This window comes from Xiphophorus hellerii, chromosome 8, assembly GCF_003331165.1.
Source record: "Xiphophorus hellerii strain 12219 chromosome 8, Xiphophorus_hellerii-4.1, whole genome shotgun sequence".
Classification (NCBI taxonomy): domain Eukaryota; kingdom Metazoa; phylum Chordata; class Actinopteri; order Cyprinodontiformes; family Poeciliidae; genus Xiphophorus; species Xiphophorus hellerii.
The window spans coordinates 11,426,135-11,444,312 of record NC_045679.1 but is presented as its reverse complement, the minus strand read 5'-3'; the positions used below and the strand labels follow the sequence as shown (position 1 = coordinate 11,444,312).

Here is an 18,178-nt window from a genome sequence, read left to right as displayed (position 1 = left end):
TTTGTTTTGTTTATAAGGCACCAGAGGATTTACTGGGTGATTTACGCACCGAGTAAATCAAAAGAAACAATTCAATTGAATTTATCTATCAACAATTTCCCCAATGATATAAAAATAACAACAACTTTAGAGCGGCTAAAATTGGTGGAATACGGGCTACTCAATTTGACTTTAATAATCATATATTGTACAGTTTACAAGTACTCTTATTATTGTACAAAGTCGCCCTTGCAGAGGTCATGGAGAGACAGGGTGCGCCCCTTTACTTCTCCAGAAAGCAGAACTGTCCACCGAGTAGGTGGAGTTTATAGCCATTTTACATTTGAAGCAACTCGTAATTATCAACTACAGACTTACTCATATGAAAACAATACGATAGCTTGGTTGCATACATAACGACATCGTCTCAAACAATGAATAAATTCAATGATTCGGCGTAACATGTGCCACCTGTTACACATGGCAGTCAGTGGTTGTGACTTACGGAACTCAAATCCCTCTAACAAGCTGGTCTCGACGCTACACCTTCGGCAAAAACTCGTTTTCCTCAGGAAAACTCCTCTTTCATATTTTGGTCATCACTTATTCGTAGGTTGTTCGGCGGCTGACTGTTATGAACTCACCCAGAAGTTGTGACTCTCGTCTTCTTATTGGTTAATCCGGCTGTTTACAGGTGTGTCACTGTTTCAAAGTAACCAATCCGAAAACGGGAACCAGCTTCATATTAACGGAAAACTCTGTAAGCGTTTGCGTTTTTGTTAACATTTCTCTACACTTTTTCGCAATAGGCGTAAAGCTTGGCGATAAATATCCATAACTTCGTTTTAATATATACAGTCATTTTCTGTTTAACCATGGCTTGAAGACAGGTGGCTTGCTGAAGCTCTTTGTTTGTTTAGACGGGAACGCGCCTGCGTGCCCACGCCCTTTATTACAGGTGCCTTCGATGACCTCATCCCCCAGGAGGACGGACAGACTTCAGGTGAGGTCGAGTCTTATTGTGAATCCCGTGGGTGACCTGACTGTTAATAGTGTAGTATTTTGTAGCTGTGACAAATTCCACCGAAGTGGAGTTAAAAACCGTATTTCATACAAAGCTTTAGAAGAGAACAGGAGCTAGTTTTGTGTGCAGCGAAGCACTTTTTATTTATGCCAAAACATTAAAGTGGCGTAGTAAATTTCCACTCGCTTTTTTTAGTCTCGCCAAACGGATACTATGAGCAATTCAACAGCGATAGGAGCCGAAATGGAGGAATTTTTTAAAACGGTAAGTTTGCACCTAAAACTGAGTTAGTCACAACATCATTGAGACCAGAAGCTTTGGCCACATTCTGGTTGCAGTCATTGTCATTTGTTAGACTTAGCAACAGCTGCTTCATAAAGCACATGATTAAAGTTACATTTTACAACAGTAAAACTTAAATGGCCTGCACGGTTGCCTCGCAGCAAAAGCTCCATGGTTTGAATCTTGGGCAGTGGTCATTGTGGATGGCTTTTGCATGGTTCTTTCTGGTTACTCTGTAGCTCCCACACAAAAACATGGCAATGGTTTGTTGGTTACTCAAAATGATCCTTTGGTGTGAGTGCGTGTGTGTAAGGTTGTTTTGGGTATTGGCAAGCTGTCCAGACCATGGTGGTTTTTGATATAAGAATTGGGGGCAGTTGTATAGGGCGGCATTTAAGAGGGGAACAGTGACCAAGAACTACAAAATAAAATGTATGTTATGAATCTGTTGTGCCCTGAAAAGTTTACTACTTGTATTCATTTGCACATTATATTCTGCTAAGTATTAGGAGACTATAGGCTACCTACTTTCTGCTTGAAAAAAATTCTAATTGCTTGCATTTTAATTGATTGGGTGCATTGGAGTCTCAAATGTGTCAAACCTATTCCTTTTGCAGCTTAAATATGTCATAATTTTATATATAATTTTCAGGTTGCTAATGTCAGCTGATCTACTTTAAGTTCCTAATGTGAAGTGATGGACCACCATACACAAAACTAATTTTAGCTATTTGTTTTCTTTTACTGTCACAGATTCAATGTAGTTTACCAAGAATGAACACTTGCAAAAAGAAATGAGGAAATGCAAGTTTGTATATGTATAACGTCATTTACATAAACAGTAATTTAAAGTTCTCTACAGAAAAAACAAAGAACAGAAATGAAAACATTGCCAACATTGGTGTTTGTTTTTTGGCTTGTTCTGACATTTCAAGTAGCCTAATGGTGGTGGGATTTTTGTGTGTAGGTGGGTGAGATAAGAAACCTCATTGAAAAAATTTCCAGCCAAACAGAGGACATGGAAAAAATACACTGCTGCATCCTTTCCTCTTCGCACAAAGGTAAGACTTTCTGGAATATTTAGTGAAGCATTTAAATTGTGTAGCAACTCAGTGTTCTGTTAAGCTCCCTAAAGATACACACACAAAAAAACAACAAGAGCAACAGAAATATGAGAAGTTTAACAGAGCTTTATTTGTTTACAGAAGGGATGCAGAAACCAGTATAGCAATGCCCTGTACGCATATCTGTGCTATTTGGAGATGAAAAAGATTATGTAGCACATGCTTCCAGAATTTAAGATGTGAACAACCAGTGTTTTTGGGATATTTCTATACATTTTCTTTGCATTGGCTAGATTTTGCTTAAATACACTGTTTTGTGTTGTTACACAAAATTACTGAATTACAGTTCTACCATAAAGAGAAATGTAGTCTAAGCTTTTTAGACTGGTTTAGACACAGAAAATGCTGAAAAAAAGAGTTCTTCACTTTATAAAGCAAATTTGTTCAATCTGGGTTTTTTTTAGGAAGTAAAGATGAACTGGAGCTGATAAACAACGAGACCAGAAACAACGCCAAGTTGGTCCAAACCAAATTAAAATGTAGGTGTTACAAAATGGAGTCAAAATTGCTCTCTGCTGGAACCCATGTAATATTTGTGTACATTTTTAATATTTCCATTTGGACAATCATTTGAAATAGGTGCAGCTTTGCTGAACACCAAACTTCCTTAAAAACTTGGAGTGAAGTCAGAATGGTATCATTTGATTGGCAAATGAATAGAAGAGGAAATAAAGTGTATCACTGTCCACTACAGCTCATCATCATTCAATCATAAAAAGTTCTCAGAATATTTTGCCTTGCTATGTAAATTGTGAAGGGAAACCTGGAGCGCATGTTAGTTCCTATCTGATGTGGTTTGTAATTACATTGGATCTGTCTTGTGTATTTCAGTAATGCAGAAGAACTGTTCATCAGAAGACAACAAAACTAATAACTCTGTAATTTGTCGAATTCGGAGGAATCAGGTTGGTACCTAATACTTTAATTTTTCTCATGGATATTAATTTCATTTTTTTTAAATCAAATCATTGCTTCTATACTTATGTTCTGAGAAACTAGTGCCCTCTCACTAGCTTCTCAGTCTCTTTGAAAAAGAAAATTATCCACAGAATAACATCTTTGTTTACAATGAGCATGAGGTGCTTTCATACAAAGACATCCTTTGTTTAAGGCCAAACCCACCAGAAGCATTATTTGTTTAAAAAGCTCAAATTTGGTCTCATCTGACCAAAATAAACTATTGCTGTCAAAGTTCCTGTAGGAATTAGAAAACTCCACATTTATATTTGTGATGTAGAAGAAAAATGGTTAATGAGTTCAGTGAAGTTCAACAAACATCAGCCTTAAATGGCATTTTCTTATCTTCCACATTTTGTAGAAAAACAAAGAAATTGCTCTGTGCCACAGCAAACAAAATAAAAATACATTATAGATTTTTTTTGTGAGATTATGCTGTAACAATAATCCTGATGTCACAGTTTAATTGCATAAAAAATGATAAATTAACAAATATAAGCCTTGTATCATACCAGGTTGTGATTGTAATTGCATATGCCCTGCTTTATGTCATAGGCTGTCATTGTACTAGTCATTGCATTGCAAATTTTAACCTTGGCTTCCAAATAAATACTTTTGCCGACTCCCTTCTGCCAGCACTCACACCTGACTCGTTGGTTTTCTGAAGTCATGAAGAGTTACCATAAGATACAGATTTCCTTCAGAGAGAAATGCAAGGCCCAAATTCAGAGACACCTCGAGATTGGTAAGTCATTATTGCAATAGTATTTGCTTTTTATTTTCAGTTTCAATGCTTTTCTTTGAGAGCAAACTGAGATCAAAGTCAAATCCCTCATTTGTGTTCATAGACTTGGCCAGTAAAGCAGATTCTGGTCTTGTTCTTTACCATTTCTAGTCATAAAATTGCAGGATTGTTTTATTTAGCATGTAAATAATATGACTTGCATCCACTCAATTTCCTGCCAAGATTGTTTTGAGTTTTGTTACTTTATGTATCGCTGAGCCGGAAAAGGTTAACATATTAAACCACATTCCAATAGAGTATGTGTGCGGCTATGTTTTAGAATAGTATTTTGTCTTAATTGAGGCTTAGAATAACACACTAATTGTGACATTCTACGGCAAACTTCCAGAAAAGCGTATAATTTTTCACTTCTTTTGCTGCAATGATTCCATTGTTTTGTGTAAAAGATTTTATTTCATTTTGTAATTTCTAATTTGCCTATATTTTACATGCTAAAGATTCTAAGTACTAATTTCTCATTTGTTTCCCATAGTGGATAAAGTCACAACAGATGACGAGCTGGAGGATATGCTGCAACGTGATAATCTTGCCATTTTCGTATCTAATGTGGGTGAAATCCCAGATATTCTTCCAATACAATCTTGTGGTATTTGAATAAAAAAAATATTTATAGATGTATGTATATAAAAATAATGTCCCTTTTTTACCCTCTAAAAAAGATCCACTTTGATGCCCAATTTTCAAGTCGTGCTCTCTCTGAGATTGAAGGACGTCATCAGGACATCATCAGCCTTGAGTACAGCATTAAAGAGCTACATGAGATATTTATAGACACAGCCATTCTGTTGGAAATGCAGGTAAAATGTCTGCCCCAAAAATAAATGTTCATTGAGAACAGATTTAAAATATAACTGATGAAATGACTAACATTGTGTCTTTTTAAAATTTCCACCAGGGAGAGTTAATCAACAATATAGAAAAGAATGTCACCAGTGCTGGAGGCGATGTACATGCATCAAAAGAAGAAACACAAAAAGCACTTGAATACAAGAAGAATCCTTATAAGGTTGTATCTCTCCCAAGCTTCTTCAAGTCTTTTAGGAGACAAACCAATACTAAAGCTGATGATGAAAGCTCTTCTGAAGACTGCATCAAGTATTCCTGATACACATCAGAACCTTGGAGAATTATTTTTATCAATTGTTTGCAGTTCTTCATTCAGTTACTCACTCAGCCACTAGGTGGCAATGCAACAACATTGAAATATCAGGCTGTACCTCGTCTAAAGTTTCTTCTTTTGTTTAGTTTTTTTTTGTCAAAGAAGTTTTCAAAATATATTAAGCAAAAAATAATGTTAAGCCATATGGATACTGAAAAAAGATTGAGTGTTTATAATTTGATGAATTTAAAATTGATTTAGAAAAGGTAACCTGAGTGTCCAAAATGTTGACTTGTAAAATTATGTTTTGTGCATACTACTTGTTCATAATGAATGCTGTGAAATAGAAGTTTTTAAACTTTGTGTTCTGCCTCTTCAAAATTTGTGGTCTCCTGCTGTTATTAATTAACAAACAGTTTAAATAAAATGTGTGAGAAAATCTGCACAGTATAAAAATAGCTTTAGTAGTTGCAGTCAACTTGTAAATTAGAAATGTACTGATCAGAGTCTTACTGGCTTACGTCTCGTTTTGCCTTTTTGTGGGTCTGATCTGCTGATTGTAAAATTTTGTGTTTTTAAATTAACAATGACATGTAAATAAACTGCTTTAAAGTATAAGGAACCAAAGCTGGCATAATCAACAAAACGGGTAAAAAAAAAAAAAAAGTTTCTTAATAAAATAATGACGATGGAAGAAAATAGAACATAAGTAATTAGGTTAAATATTTTCGATCTATAAAAAGTCTGATGCAAATTTATATTTTGGGATCTAATGTAGTACTAATAACTGATTTAGTCGCTTTACCTACGTAATATGCCTATTAGGTTTATTATGTCCAAATTCCTTTTATATTGTTTATGTTCATGTTATTTATCCATATTGCTGCTTCAGTTTGTTTTGTTTTTTTCATTTTTTAATGCACAAACTGGAAAGGTAATGTTCACTTATGGTGTATTTAATAAACAGGGAAAAACATCAGATTTTTCGGTGTGTGGCTTCCAGTTTCTAATCACAAGCTGCTCAGTTGGTAAATTACTTAGAAACTGGATAGCATCAAAAAGTGTTCCCAAAGAGTGTATGCATCATGTACATGGAGTAACTTCAGTAAACACACTTTGATATTGTGCCCTTTGTGAAAGTGCAGTCTCAGATAGCATTGGATTTAATTTGATGCTCCACTGAGAATAAAGTTTGACTAGTGTGGCTGTAAATATATTTTTTAAAGGTTGAAATGATTTTACTCATGCCTTAACATAAATGAACTGTTAACAGTGTAACATTTCTAATAGTGCACATTAAGTACCACATTGTCTTTAATTCTTGTTAATAAATATAAAAACTGAGAATTTACATAAAGGCTTCACTTGACTTTTATCCTCACTACTGATTCTTATTTGTGATGTTGTAGGACACTTGCATTAGGCAATACCTATAGGGTTATAATTGAATGACATTTGTGTAATTTGCTGCTGCACTTGCTAAATGTGCAGGCTATTGGAGTGATAAGAGTGATGCCATATCTATGTTTAATGTATTATTTCCCACATGGTCCATATGTCTTAAAAGCTATTGACTGGCTGTTACTTGTGTGATTTGTAGTTACTTAAAACCATTTTGTTATCACACTTTTCTCTTTGATCTGATTAGAGTTGAAAACAAACAAGCCTGCATTGTGGGAATACTGCCAGGATGAACCCATTGACTTTTCTCTCAGACTGCATTTCACATCCAACCCCTCCGGCCCTCCGCTTGTGCTACCTCAGGATAAAATTTCACAGCACCTTTGTACTTTGCTGAAACCACTGATTTCCAAATTGCTATGGAAAAGTGTGGGTGTATAGAAAAAAGATGACTGTGAATATGGAGATAAAAAAAGGAAAAGATGTGAGGATAAGAAAAAGCCAGACATACAAACATGACTTATTTATTAGATGTGCCAGAGTGGTGAACCCAAAAAATAGAGCTTGACCACAATTTAAAAGGGCTGAGTGATGTGTGGCTGTGTAAAATGTGGGGGCCTGGCCCTCCTCCCAAAGACCAATTAACCATTTCCCCAATCTGGAATGAAATATGAGGAAAATCTGGAAGAATTAGGGGATGAAAAGTCTCATTTTCTGCTTCCTCATGGAGCCTCCATGGCCGGCTTACTTCTTGGCTTTTCCCTGGGCAGCCACAGCCTCCATGGCCTTCTTCACGGTTTCCTCATCACCGAGGAAAGACATGGGCTTGACCGGCTTCAGATCTGCATCCAGTTCGTATACGATTGGGATTCCTGTTGGAAGGTTCAGCTCCATGATGGCTGCATCAGACATATCTGGAAAAGACAACACAAAGAAACCCTGAAATCAGAAGTATGAGTATTTGAACTGATATAAATATATGGCAAGATAACTGTACTAATTGTCATTGTTCCTGACAAATTGCCCCCAACTTTATTTTGGTTAAATGTGCACAGGAAGTCTAAAGCAGACCAATTAAAGTGTATAGTGCAGCCTTAGCACCTCACACTGACTTTGATGTTATGACAGACTGTTTAAATTAAAATGTATTTGTTGCACATAGTGAAAATAAAATTATTTGAAAAATACATTAAAATACTAGATGCTTTTTGTGAATAAAATAAGTATTTTATTAATGACACATTTAAATGTCTATTTTTCAAATAATCTGTTATTTTTAATGAATCAGTGACAAATTTACGTAATTGTTTAATTAACCATTCAGTTTCTTCACATTTATTATGTTTTAAATTAATTACATATTTTTATATAGATATAAAATAATCTGCCTTTCTTATTGTTAGACACTTCTTCTATTATTCCCAGTGAATGAAACTCCCTTATTCATCCCTGACCACTGCTTAAAAATGTACAACCTTTCGACATAAAGGTCGTGACTGTAATGGGAACCAGACTCATGACCCTCTACCCTGCACTCCAGTGCAAGAGTCTTTGCAGACTATTTATAAGCACTGGAATCAAAAGCTTAGTATCTCAAGGTCTTTTCTTCTATGTAAATCTATTCATAGTTGTGTTGTTCTCTGGAATTAAATCTCTGGAAACTATTTAAGAGTTTTAGATTTTATAAATAAAAACAACACAACTGTGCCCGCTTGCTCACTGCAAAACTTACCCTCTAGGTGCTTGACTATGCCACGGAGGCTGTTGCCGTGGGCAGCGATGATAACATTCTTTCCTGCTTTGATTTGTGGAGCAATAACCTCGTTCCAGAATGGCAAGGCACGTGCAATGGTGTCCTTCAGAGATTCGCATGTAGGCAGCTCACCAGGCTTCAGGTCTTTGTAACGCCGGGACTGGAATTAACCAAAACAGAAGCAGACTGTTGCACTTGTAGGGAGCTATATGATGGTTAAGTTTAGGTGTCTCACCTCACTGATGATTTTGTGGTAAGAGTGGTCCTTATCCATAGGTGGAGGTGGGATGTCAAAAGATCGACGCCAGATCTTCACCTGCTCCTCACCGTGCTTCTCGGCGGTCTCTGCCTTGTTCAGACCAGTAAGGCCTCCATAGTGGCGCTCATTCAGGCGCCAGGTGCGAATCACGGGCAGCCACATCTGGTCAGTGACCTCCATTATGGTCCACAGGGTCTGGATAGCGCGTTTCAGCACTGAGGTGTAGCACACGTCAAACTTCAGGCCTGCCTCCTTAATAGCCTGGGCTCCACGCTTGGCCTCTTCCACACCTTTCTCACTGAGGTCAGCGTCAAACCAGCCGCAGAAGCGGTTCTCCTGGTTCCAGCTACTCTCTCCATGGCGGACAATAACTAAGCGGTGGACAGCAGTCATATTTAATAGTTTTCCTTGGATTTTTAGCTCTAAACTAGACACAGAGCCCTCAGCCCTTCTAAGTTGCTCTTTCACACACTCACTGGCTTCCCAACAGTGAGTCCAGACCAACATACCAAAATCTTTTTATAGCGGATCAGCCCCCCAGCATTCCACCTGTGAGGGCATTTCACCCTCTGATGGACACACAAAGCAGACCAATAAACCAGACCACAACTGGGCTTATGGGAGAGGCTGGGAAGGCCAGAGGTCAGGGATAAACCAAAATAGCAACATGACTTTTAAAATGAGATCTGTGCAACAAAAGTGTAAAGAGCACAGTTGGTGGCACATAGTTTTCTCATCCTAAAATGAATGACTAAAAAGCTGACAATAAAACTACTGTGAACAATTCTTAGTGACTTTTACATTTGCCATCCATTTGTTTGCTAAACCTTTGACCTTTTATCAATCTATACATGCATCATCCACCTGTCTTTCCATTTGTCTGCCATCCATCCATTCTTTATTCATTCATCATCGATTTGTGTAAAATCTGTTTCTGTTTTCTGTCAGTCATTGGTCTACTGTGCATACATTCATATTTTTTTTGTCATTCGTCCATTTATCCATCTGTCCTTCTTCCTAACACTCACCCTTCTTGATTCTTTTGTCACCATCATGAGTCCATTCATCCCTATATCTGTCCATTTCAGTTTTAATTTATTCATCCAGGTTCCATTGTCCATTTTTTTGTCCATAGTATTTTTAAATCCATTGCATTTTGAAATTTATAGTTTTATATTTTTATACCATATAAACTTTTAAACTTTATGATTTTCCCTCCAGGGATTAAGAAATTAACTACTATAACGTAATCCATTCATTCATCTGTAGTGCATTTGTCAATAAAGGAAATCATTACTTATAGGTTTAAAACTGTGAATGTGAAATTTTGTACAAATTCTGAGTTGTTTCAAAATCTCTAGGTTTGCAACATAAATTCACCATGAAATTCTTGACAAATATTTAGTCTGATGTTGTATCTTTCTATCAGTCAATACAACTGATAGTGTTGTATCTTATTATGACCACTAGGGGTTGATCTTGTAAAGAATAAGCAAGTGATGTTTTTACCGGTATTATTCCTTCTTTTTTTACTTTTAAAAAAGATGAATTGCAAAAAATTGTATCAGGTTTAATCAAAAAAGTTTATAAAAAGAACACTTATTCTTTTATATAAGAAAAGTCAAACATTTAGTTTACTCTTATATGTTCTTGTGTTGTATTGAACAAATGCAAGTGTATACAGTATTCTACAAGAACAAGTCTTAGAAGCTAAATATTCTGCTGCATTGAACAGGAAATGTAATGCCAGGAAGGAGCAATGCGCAGAAACTCCCAGAACGGACATAATGGAGCTGGCTTGGAAACTGAACCACAAAATCCAAAAGCTGAAATATGAAGCAAAGTGTTCTGTCATCCTCCTGTGAAATTATGATCCACTAGAAAGGCAGAGGTCCAAAAAAAGAATATTAATGGAATTCTAGGATTAATGCCAACCTGCATCATGTGACCTTGGATTGTATTGTATATAAAAAAAACTGCATTGTAAGGAAAAAAAACTCCTTTGCCTTAAATTTCTCTGGTTATATTTTTTAACAACCATATTAAATGTAAGTAATATTGGGAAACTGGTGACCGCATTCACCCGTTTGCTAGTTACAGGTTTTGTTTCAAGTTGGTATAAGAAAATGTAGCCTTTTTCATGTTTTTATTAAATTACTGATTCACTATCAGTGTTTGTTAATACCTGACATTCAGTACTCATCATCTCTCTTGACCTAACAAGCTACAAGTTTGTTATTACGCCTTTAAGCATTTTCATATGGTTGAAAAGGCGACTTAATGATCTGCTGTCTCGGTTGTATCACCCAGAGTTCTGTAAGCATCTTGTCTGCAACAAATTGCCTCGGTGCAGATTGTGAAACTGCTGTTTGAGATGGAAAAAGTGGACACAAGGGAGTTTGCGTGATCACAACTGTTCCGATGACTCAGCCTGCGGAGTCATACAGCTTTCACTGTATATAGAAACACAGAACTGCCTTGGAGGGCTCTACTGGCCTTTGGTGCAAGGAAGAATTACACAAACAGCACTGGTTACAGATCAAAGCACGGTCAAATCCCATACACCGCACTCACATTCAAACTATGTTCAGTGATATTGATGCAAAGCGCTGCAATGAACAGCAAAAATGTATGATGCTGACTGGGTGAGATGAGACTTCATGTGCAAAATGTTGAGCAGGTCATTGCACATTATATGCACAGATTCATGTAATCATTAGGCATAGGAAAATAAAAAGTATAAGTCGGCATTTAAGGGGCATCTAATTAACTGCATGTATAGCCAAGCAGGACTTGACAAAAATAGTTTTTGCAAAATGAAAGTCAACAGACAGCAAACAGGAAGACTTGCCTTAAAAAATTTAAAATATGCCTTTTGAACATAAACATGCAGCCCACAGTATGTATTTATCGCGACAGATAGAAAACAAAGTAGTATGAAAATGTAAATGGGAGGACAATTATGTGCAGTATATTGTTTTTTAATCAAAATAAAAATGTAAATGGTGCGGTCTGAACTTAAATTCAGCTTCACTTTGTAGAATATTTTACTGCAAGCAGCAATTACTTTGAGGTAAATATGGAAATTTATATTCTTGTCCAGTCCTGCAAAGCTGTCCGACCCCTGGCATACTAGACGGCGTTAATCTGTAAACATTAACATTTAAGTCTTGCCACACATTGAATTTATGTCTGAAGTTTTAATGGGCCACTCCAAAGTGATATATTGTGTTGCTTGTGAGAGGACCAAATGCAGGCAGCGGGCAGAGTAATTGCAAAAACATATATCTCTTGATGATAACTTTTAAATTTTGCACTTTTAGTATAATAATTTTACACCAATTATTTCTCATGGATTATCTTTAAGGATGATTTATTTACAGTGATCTATCATTCCTTAAAGAGCTTTAGACAATGTTTTTTTTTTTTTCCAATACAAGTTTAACTTGGTTGTACAAGGCTACTAGTGAACAAACTATACCACCACCTAAGACCTGAGTAGCTTCTTTGTTTATTTAGAATTGACAACTTTGCTCACTGCGGCTTCAAAAAGTCAAGGAAGGCACATCTTGCTCTGCTCCAAATTTCTGCTGAGGGAGGAGTTTACAGAAACAGCAGCCTAATGAAAACTTTTTTTTCCTCTCTGTGATGAGGCTTGGGTTGTTGTATATCTATCCATCCATCCATTTTCTTACACCCTTATTCCATTGGGAGTGGGAAGGGTGCTGGTGCCTACCTCTAGCTGTCAACGGGCGGGAGGCCGGGTGCACTTTGGAAAGGTCGGCAGTCCATCGCAAGGCAGGTTGTTGTATATACGCACTTAATTTATTGTGTGTGGGCAAATCTTACCAACAGAGCTGTCTTCCTTCGTCACAAGCAAAACCCTTTGCCTTGCAAGTTGTAGTTATTAATTAACAATTTATGGTCAGCTGAAGTCAATTCTTCCTAAAACAACTGACTGGTCTGAGGGAGAACCAAGCTTGAGCTTTGTGGGTCACAAAACAGACAAACTGAGACGACAGCACTCTTAACAATCTGTCTCTGTAAATGTCAAAGTAAGGATAGACTTTGAGCTTTGGATATTTGTAGCATATAATGCAAAAAACACCAAATTATATTATATTCCATAATTTTTATGCCAAATTCAGTTATTCACCTTGAATTGGCAACTTGGCTTGATTTTGGACTTGACTTGCTTGATCTGGACAGCAGTCAGGATTTTGAGAAAGGAGGATGGCATCTATACTCACCTGAAGGCTTCTGGGAGTTAGTAGAGAGTCTCTGACCCTAAGGAAGTGCTTCGGTGGTAAAGAAGCTGAAAAGAACCAAACAGAAGTTGGCAGCATGCAGAAGCACATAAATTATAGTGTACCTTTTAGGTTTTCAGCCAAATTGTTTGGATATGTCTGACATATTCAGCAGAGAGTGAGAGCAATTAAGTATGAAGCAGCTGAAGTGACAAAAAAACAGAAACAATAGGAAGTAAATCAAACCAGACATCAAGGAAAGGCATATTTCAAAATGAAGGAGGAAATAAAATTTACTCTAAAGAAAACCATGACTGGAGACTAGATCATAGATCAGATTATCAAAGATTTAAACTACACTAAAAGTATAGAAAATTAACCTCCAAAAAGTCTTGTAAACCAAACCAACACATATATAGGTTTGATCTAAACTATTCCAATGTAATTTTGTGTGTATGTTTAGACTTGGTGATCTACTGGAGTGTGATGATCTCGTATGTCTCTAGCAGCTTCTGACAGTTTGTTTGTGAAGGATCACTGTGTATTTTGCTTCATCTATCATTCCTGTTGCCTTTGTTAGTGTATCCCTAACTGCAAAGAAAAGTATCCAAAAGGGGCATCTTTTCAACAAGATCAAATTTGGGAAATACACTATTATTAGTTGACCTTCCAACAGATTTTCCCATCTGAGCTGTGGATCTCTGGTTCAGCTTGTGACCTCAGGACATTTGATACATGTCTTCCTATCCTCTCTATTTGCTTGTTTCATGTCTGATAAATGTTGATGGGTCCACTGGTCCCACCAAAAATATCTTACGGAAAAAAAAAATGACAATAACATTGACTTCCTCCACAGTTAAGATGAGGCAATTGGTTGTACTATTTTTATTATTTATGGGTGTGCCAGTAAAGGAGGCTGAATACACTTTTCATTTCATCTATCATTTTTGCTTTTACTTCAAAATTATAAATTACTTTGTGTTTGTGTACATACAATCCCAGTAACTTGTAGCAAAGCTTGTGGTTCTAAGTAGACATGTACAAATTACAGCTGAAAAGTTGACACACACCTGATGAATAAGTTGAAAGATGACGTCTCTCTCAAGTTTTGGATTTTCTTAAGAGACAATTTGCCTTATTTAAACCTTAACATGCAGTTTAAGCAGAAGTATGTTTTATTAATAGTTGCAATAATGCTTTGCTTTCTTTATGCATCCATATTATTAACAATATGAATTCTGCTCTGGGACAAAAATGGGAAGAACCAACTTAGTCTTAAAAAAATACATATACAATAAGTATTTTTGCTGCTTTCACTATGTCATCGTTTACCTTCTCTTTGTGAGGAACCTTAACAATGAACGTTTTTGAGGTCACAGCTGTAATTCTTGTCTCTACCAGAAGAAGGCAAACTGTCACGACTGATGCATCAGGAGAACCCATCTCCTTATGCAGTTTGTTTCTTGGATATTTTAGAAGAATATAAATAATGAAGACATCAAACAGCTGTTTGTGATGCTGTAAAATCCAGTCTCAAGATTTCAGATAAATCTGGGTGTTACTTGAGTTTTTGTTTCTTTACCTAAAGAACCATAATGTGTTTACTGTCTAAAAAATGTAATACCAATTTCATAGGAGTCTTTCTCCTCCTATGCCTGTAGCAGCTCTCTCTGATTTTATGCTACTGCAGTGAAAGCCTAGAGAGGCTGCATTGTCAGTTTGGAGAAAGTGCTTGCGTCAGACTCTGTCCTGCTATAAAAGCTCAGCCTGCCGCTGCAGCAAGCAGTCGGGGCTTAAAGCTGAGCCCTCTATACACCTCCCCACCCACACAGACACAAAGAGAAGAGGGAAGAGCAGCAAGTCCCTCCCAACACTCAGCCATGAGTAGCATCGGATATGACCCCTACTATGCCTCCTCGTTGTACAAACACCTGTATGTGGAGCCCACCTCCCGGGTGGTGGTGAGAGGGAGGACCCATGCCGGCTACTCTTCCCGTGCATCCCCTCAATCTTCCTCCCGTCTGCAGTACTCCTCCCCCAGCCGGGTGTTGTTCTCCTCTTCCTCCCCGGCCTCTTCCTTGGAGCGGGAACTCAGCCAGGCAGCCCAGATCAGCTCCGACTTCCGAGCCGTACGCACCCAGGAGCGCAGCCAGCTGCAAGACCTGAACGACCGCTTTGCAGGCTTCATCGAGAGGGTGCGTGAGTTGGAGCAGCAGAACCGTGCTCTGGAGGCAGAGCTACTGCTGCTGAGGCAAAAGCATGCTGAGCCATCTCGTCTCAGAGCATTGTATGAGCAAGAGGCCAGAACTCTGAGAGCAGCTGTGGATGAAGCAAGGGCAGAGCAGCAGACTGTCCTTGGCCAGAGGGAGAGGCTGGAACAAACCCTGAATTCAATGCAGGGTCGATATGAGGAGGAGATGTTGGCTCGGGAAGAGGCTGAGGGCAAGCTGATGGAGGCCCGTCGTGAGGCAGATGAGGCTGCCTTAGGAATGGCCGAGCTGGAGAAAGGTGTTGAAACCTTGCTGGACGAATTGACCTTCCTCAAAAGGATCCATGAGGGCGAGGTGGCTGAACTTCAGGCTCAGGTCCAGCTGGGGGTCCAGGTAGCAGTTGAATCTGAAGCTGCTGCTCCGGATCTGTCCGGTGCTCTCAGGGACATCCGATCCCAGTATGAGAGGCTGGCTGCAAGGAACATGCAGGCGGCTGAGGAGTGGTTTAGGGGGAAGGTGGGCTCTCTGACGGAGACTGTGGCTCAGCACAGCAGTGCAGTTAAAAGCTCAAAGGATGAAGCAGGAGAGTACCGCCGTCAGCTGCAGGGCCGCATACTGGAGATTGATGCATGCAGAGGCCTCAATGTATCCCTGGAGAAGCAGCTGCACGAGATGGAGGAGAAACAGAGTGCAGAGATAGCTGCTATGCATGTAAGTACAGGCATGCTGTAGTGTGATGCTTATGCAGATCTTGTATTATATTTAAGGTACTCACCTTGCTTTTCTATTTAGGACACGATTGGAGAGTTGGAGAATGAGCTGAGGGGCACCAAACAGGAAATGGCACGCTACCTTAAGGAGTACCAAGACTTGCTGAATGTCAAAATGGCTTTGGATATCGAAATTGCAGCATACAGGTGAGATCTAAATACAGATGCATAGATCATCAGAGTGTTGATTAATCAAGTTAAAGTAGTCCTAGAAAACTGTCTTTATTTTTAACAGTTTTTCTCATTTAAAAGAGCAAATTCGAAACTTTGAAGACTCAATGTTCAACTTCTATCATTGTGTAATAAGGGCCAACAGTACCACAATTCAACATGAAGTAAATAAATGTTAATAAACATAATAAATTATTTTAATAAATATGTAGAATTGTATATATTGAATAATAAATATCTCAAATTCCTTAAACATTTAATTTATTTAATAAATCATTAAATGTGAAAATAATTGCTTACAATTTTGATTTGTCATATTTTTAAAAAATAATTGTATGTATTATCTAAGGATTATTATGAATTTAATGAATTGGTCAGCCATATCTGTCAGTGAGTGGGCGGGGCTAGCCCTTCTATGGACAAAATGAGTGTAACTCAGTAACTGTACAGGTTAACTAACATTTGCTAGGTTCTATTTAATTTGACATAATGACTCTTTCAAAAAAATGCATGAAATGAAACAATTATTGTCTAATATTAATAAGGTAGATGATAAACACATAAAAATTATTTTATTTTATTTTAAATTTTTTATTTTTGATTAAATACGTATACACAATAAGTTCTTAAGTATGTATTTATTCATGTATTTGAATTTCATTTACATCACATATATAAACATTGAACAAAATAATTTGCTATTGAAAAAACTAATAATACATGCTTTTAAATTATACCATGAATCAATTCTAACAAATAATATTTACATTTAGTTAGAAAATATTAAAAATCTTAGTTTCAATAATGACTAGAGACAACTGTCCTCTTTAATTATAGCACATCTAAACATTTATTTATTGACTTAATTGAATTTAGCCTCTTCCATGTTTTTTTGGCTGAAACAGGAAGCTTCTGGAAGGGGAGGAGTCTCGCTTCAGTGTTGGGGTTCCTGGGGGCGTGGCCTCCCTCTACAGCCACAGTATGGCGACACCCTCCTTCGCCCGGCCCATGCTCTTTAGTCTGAGCTCTGGTACCTCGTATCTGATGACCTCCCGCCTGCTCAGCTCCAGCACTACTGAGGGCATAATTTCTGCCAGCCACGCCCAGCAAGCAGAGGCCAGCCCTCCTGCAGAAGAAGAGGAGGCTGAGGAAGTAAAGGAAGAAGAGGAGGAGAAGCAGGAAGAAGAGGAGGGTGGAGAGGAACAGAAAGAAGAGGAAGAGGAGCAGGAGGAGAAAGAAGAGGGAGGAGAGGAGGAGAAAGGAGAAGAAGAAGGGAAGGAGGAAGATGAAGAGGCTAAAGAGGAAGAAGGTTAGTGCTTTTATTTTCAATATTTATAAACTCAATAATTGAGACTATGAATAATTTGAAAACTTGATGCGTTTTTTCAGGTGATGATGGAGAGGAGCAAAAGGAAGATGTTGAACAGGCTGAGGGAGAGAAGGAAGAGAAAGATGAAGGAGGAGAAGCAGAGGTCAAAGCAGAAACACAAGAGGAGGAAAAAACAGAAGCAACTGAGGATGAAGATGAAAAGGTCAAAGATGAAGAAATAGAGAAGGGAGAATCTAAAGAGAGTGAAGAGAAAGAGGTGAAGGAAGAATCAAAAAAGAGTGAAGAGAAAGAGGAAAAGGGAGAATCTAAAAAGAGTGACGAGAAGGAGAAAAAAGAATCTAAAAAGAGTGAAGAGAAGGCAGAGAAGGCTGATGCCAAGAAGGAGGACAAACCTGATGTCAAAGAAGCTGCTCCAAAGAAAGATGATACCAAAAAGGAGAAAGTTGAAGGAAAAACAGCCAAGCCCGAGCCTGCTGAAGATAAAAGCACAACAGGTAAAAAGTGAATTCTTTGGTTGCGACAGTGAAAATCTCGGCTCATTAATCAGATAAGACGCTGGCAATGCTGCTTGGTAACATGGTGCTCAATAAAACAGTCTGATAGCCATTTACAGCAACAAGTCAATCTAAACTGCTTCCCAATATCAAGAATAAACCATTAAAGTCTGACCGCACAGTTCCTCATGTCTGTAAGATGTATAACTGCTGAATGCTAACTTGAGTGTTTGTGTTTTGGGTGAATAAATAAAGATATGTCTCTTGAAGCCA

The 18,178-nt window shown here is 37.8% G+C and overlaps 3 protein-coding genes across 4 annotated transcripts; 2 read left to right on the top strand and 1 right to left on the bottom strand.

Moving 5' to 3' along the window:
* Nucleotides 1–767: 767 nt before the first annotated feature.
* On the top strand, nt 768–6,249 carry LOC116725002 (syntaxin-2-like). Of its 2 annotated transcripts, none has more exons than XM_032570833.1 (8): nt 768–982; nt 2,253–2,346; nt 2,814–2,888; nt 3,241–3,314; nt 4,003–4,111; nt 4,644–4,717; nt 4,831–4,968; nt 5,067–6,249. In XM_032570833.1, exons 1-8 carry the CDS (start codon nt 947–949, stop codon nt 5,274–5,276), a joined length of 810 nt encoding a protein of 269 aa, XP_032426724.1. In that variant the 5' UTR covers nt 768–946; the 3' UTR covers nt 5,277–6,249. The 2 variants fall into 2 exon arrangements, with proteins under 2 accessions (XP_032426724.1, XP_032426723.1); XM_032570832.1 differs by lacking the exon at nt 768–982 and adding an exon at nt 989–1,267.
* Nucleotides 6,250–7,179: 930 nt separating this feature from the next.
* pgam2 (phosphoglycerate mutase 2 (muscle)) lies at nt 7,180–9,195 on the bottom strand. The gene is made up of 3 exons (XM_032570831.1): nt 8,660–9,195; nt 8,404–8,584; nt 7,180–7,585 (listed from the first exon to the last, which is right to left on the bottom strand). Exons 1-3 carry the CDS (start codon nt 9,188–9,190, stop codon nt 7,416–7,418), a joined length of 882 nt encoding a protein of 293 aa, XP_032426722.1. The 5' UTR covers nt 9,191–9,195; the 3' UTR covers nt 7,180–7,415.
* Nucleotides 9,196–14,704: 5,509 nt separating this feature from the next.
* nefla (neurofilament light chain a) lies at nt 14,705–18,178 on the top strand. Its single transcript, XM_032569913.1, has 4 exons — nt 14,705–15,851; nt 15,933–16,057; nt 16,987–17,390; nt 17,471–18,178. The coding sequence occupies exons 1-4, from the start codon at nt 14,811–14,813 to the stop codon at nt 17,914–17,916; spliced, it is 2,016 nt and encodes a 671-aa protein (XP_032425804.1). The 5' UTR covers nt 14,705–14,810; the 3' UTR covers nt 17,917–18,178.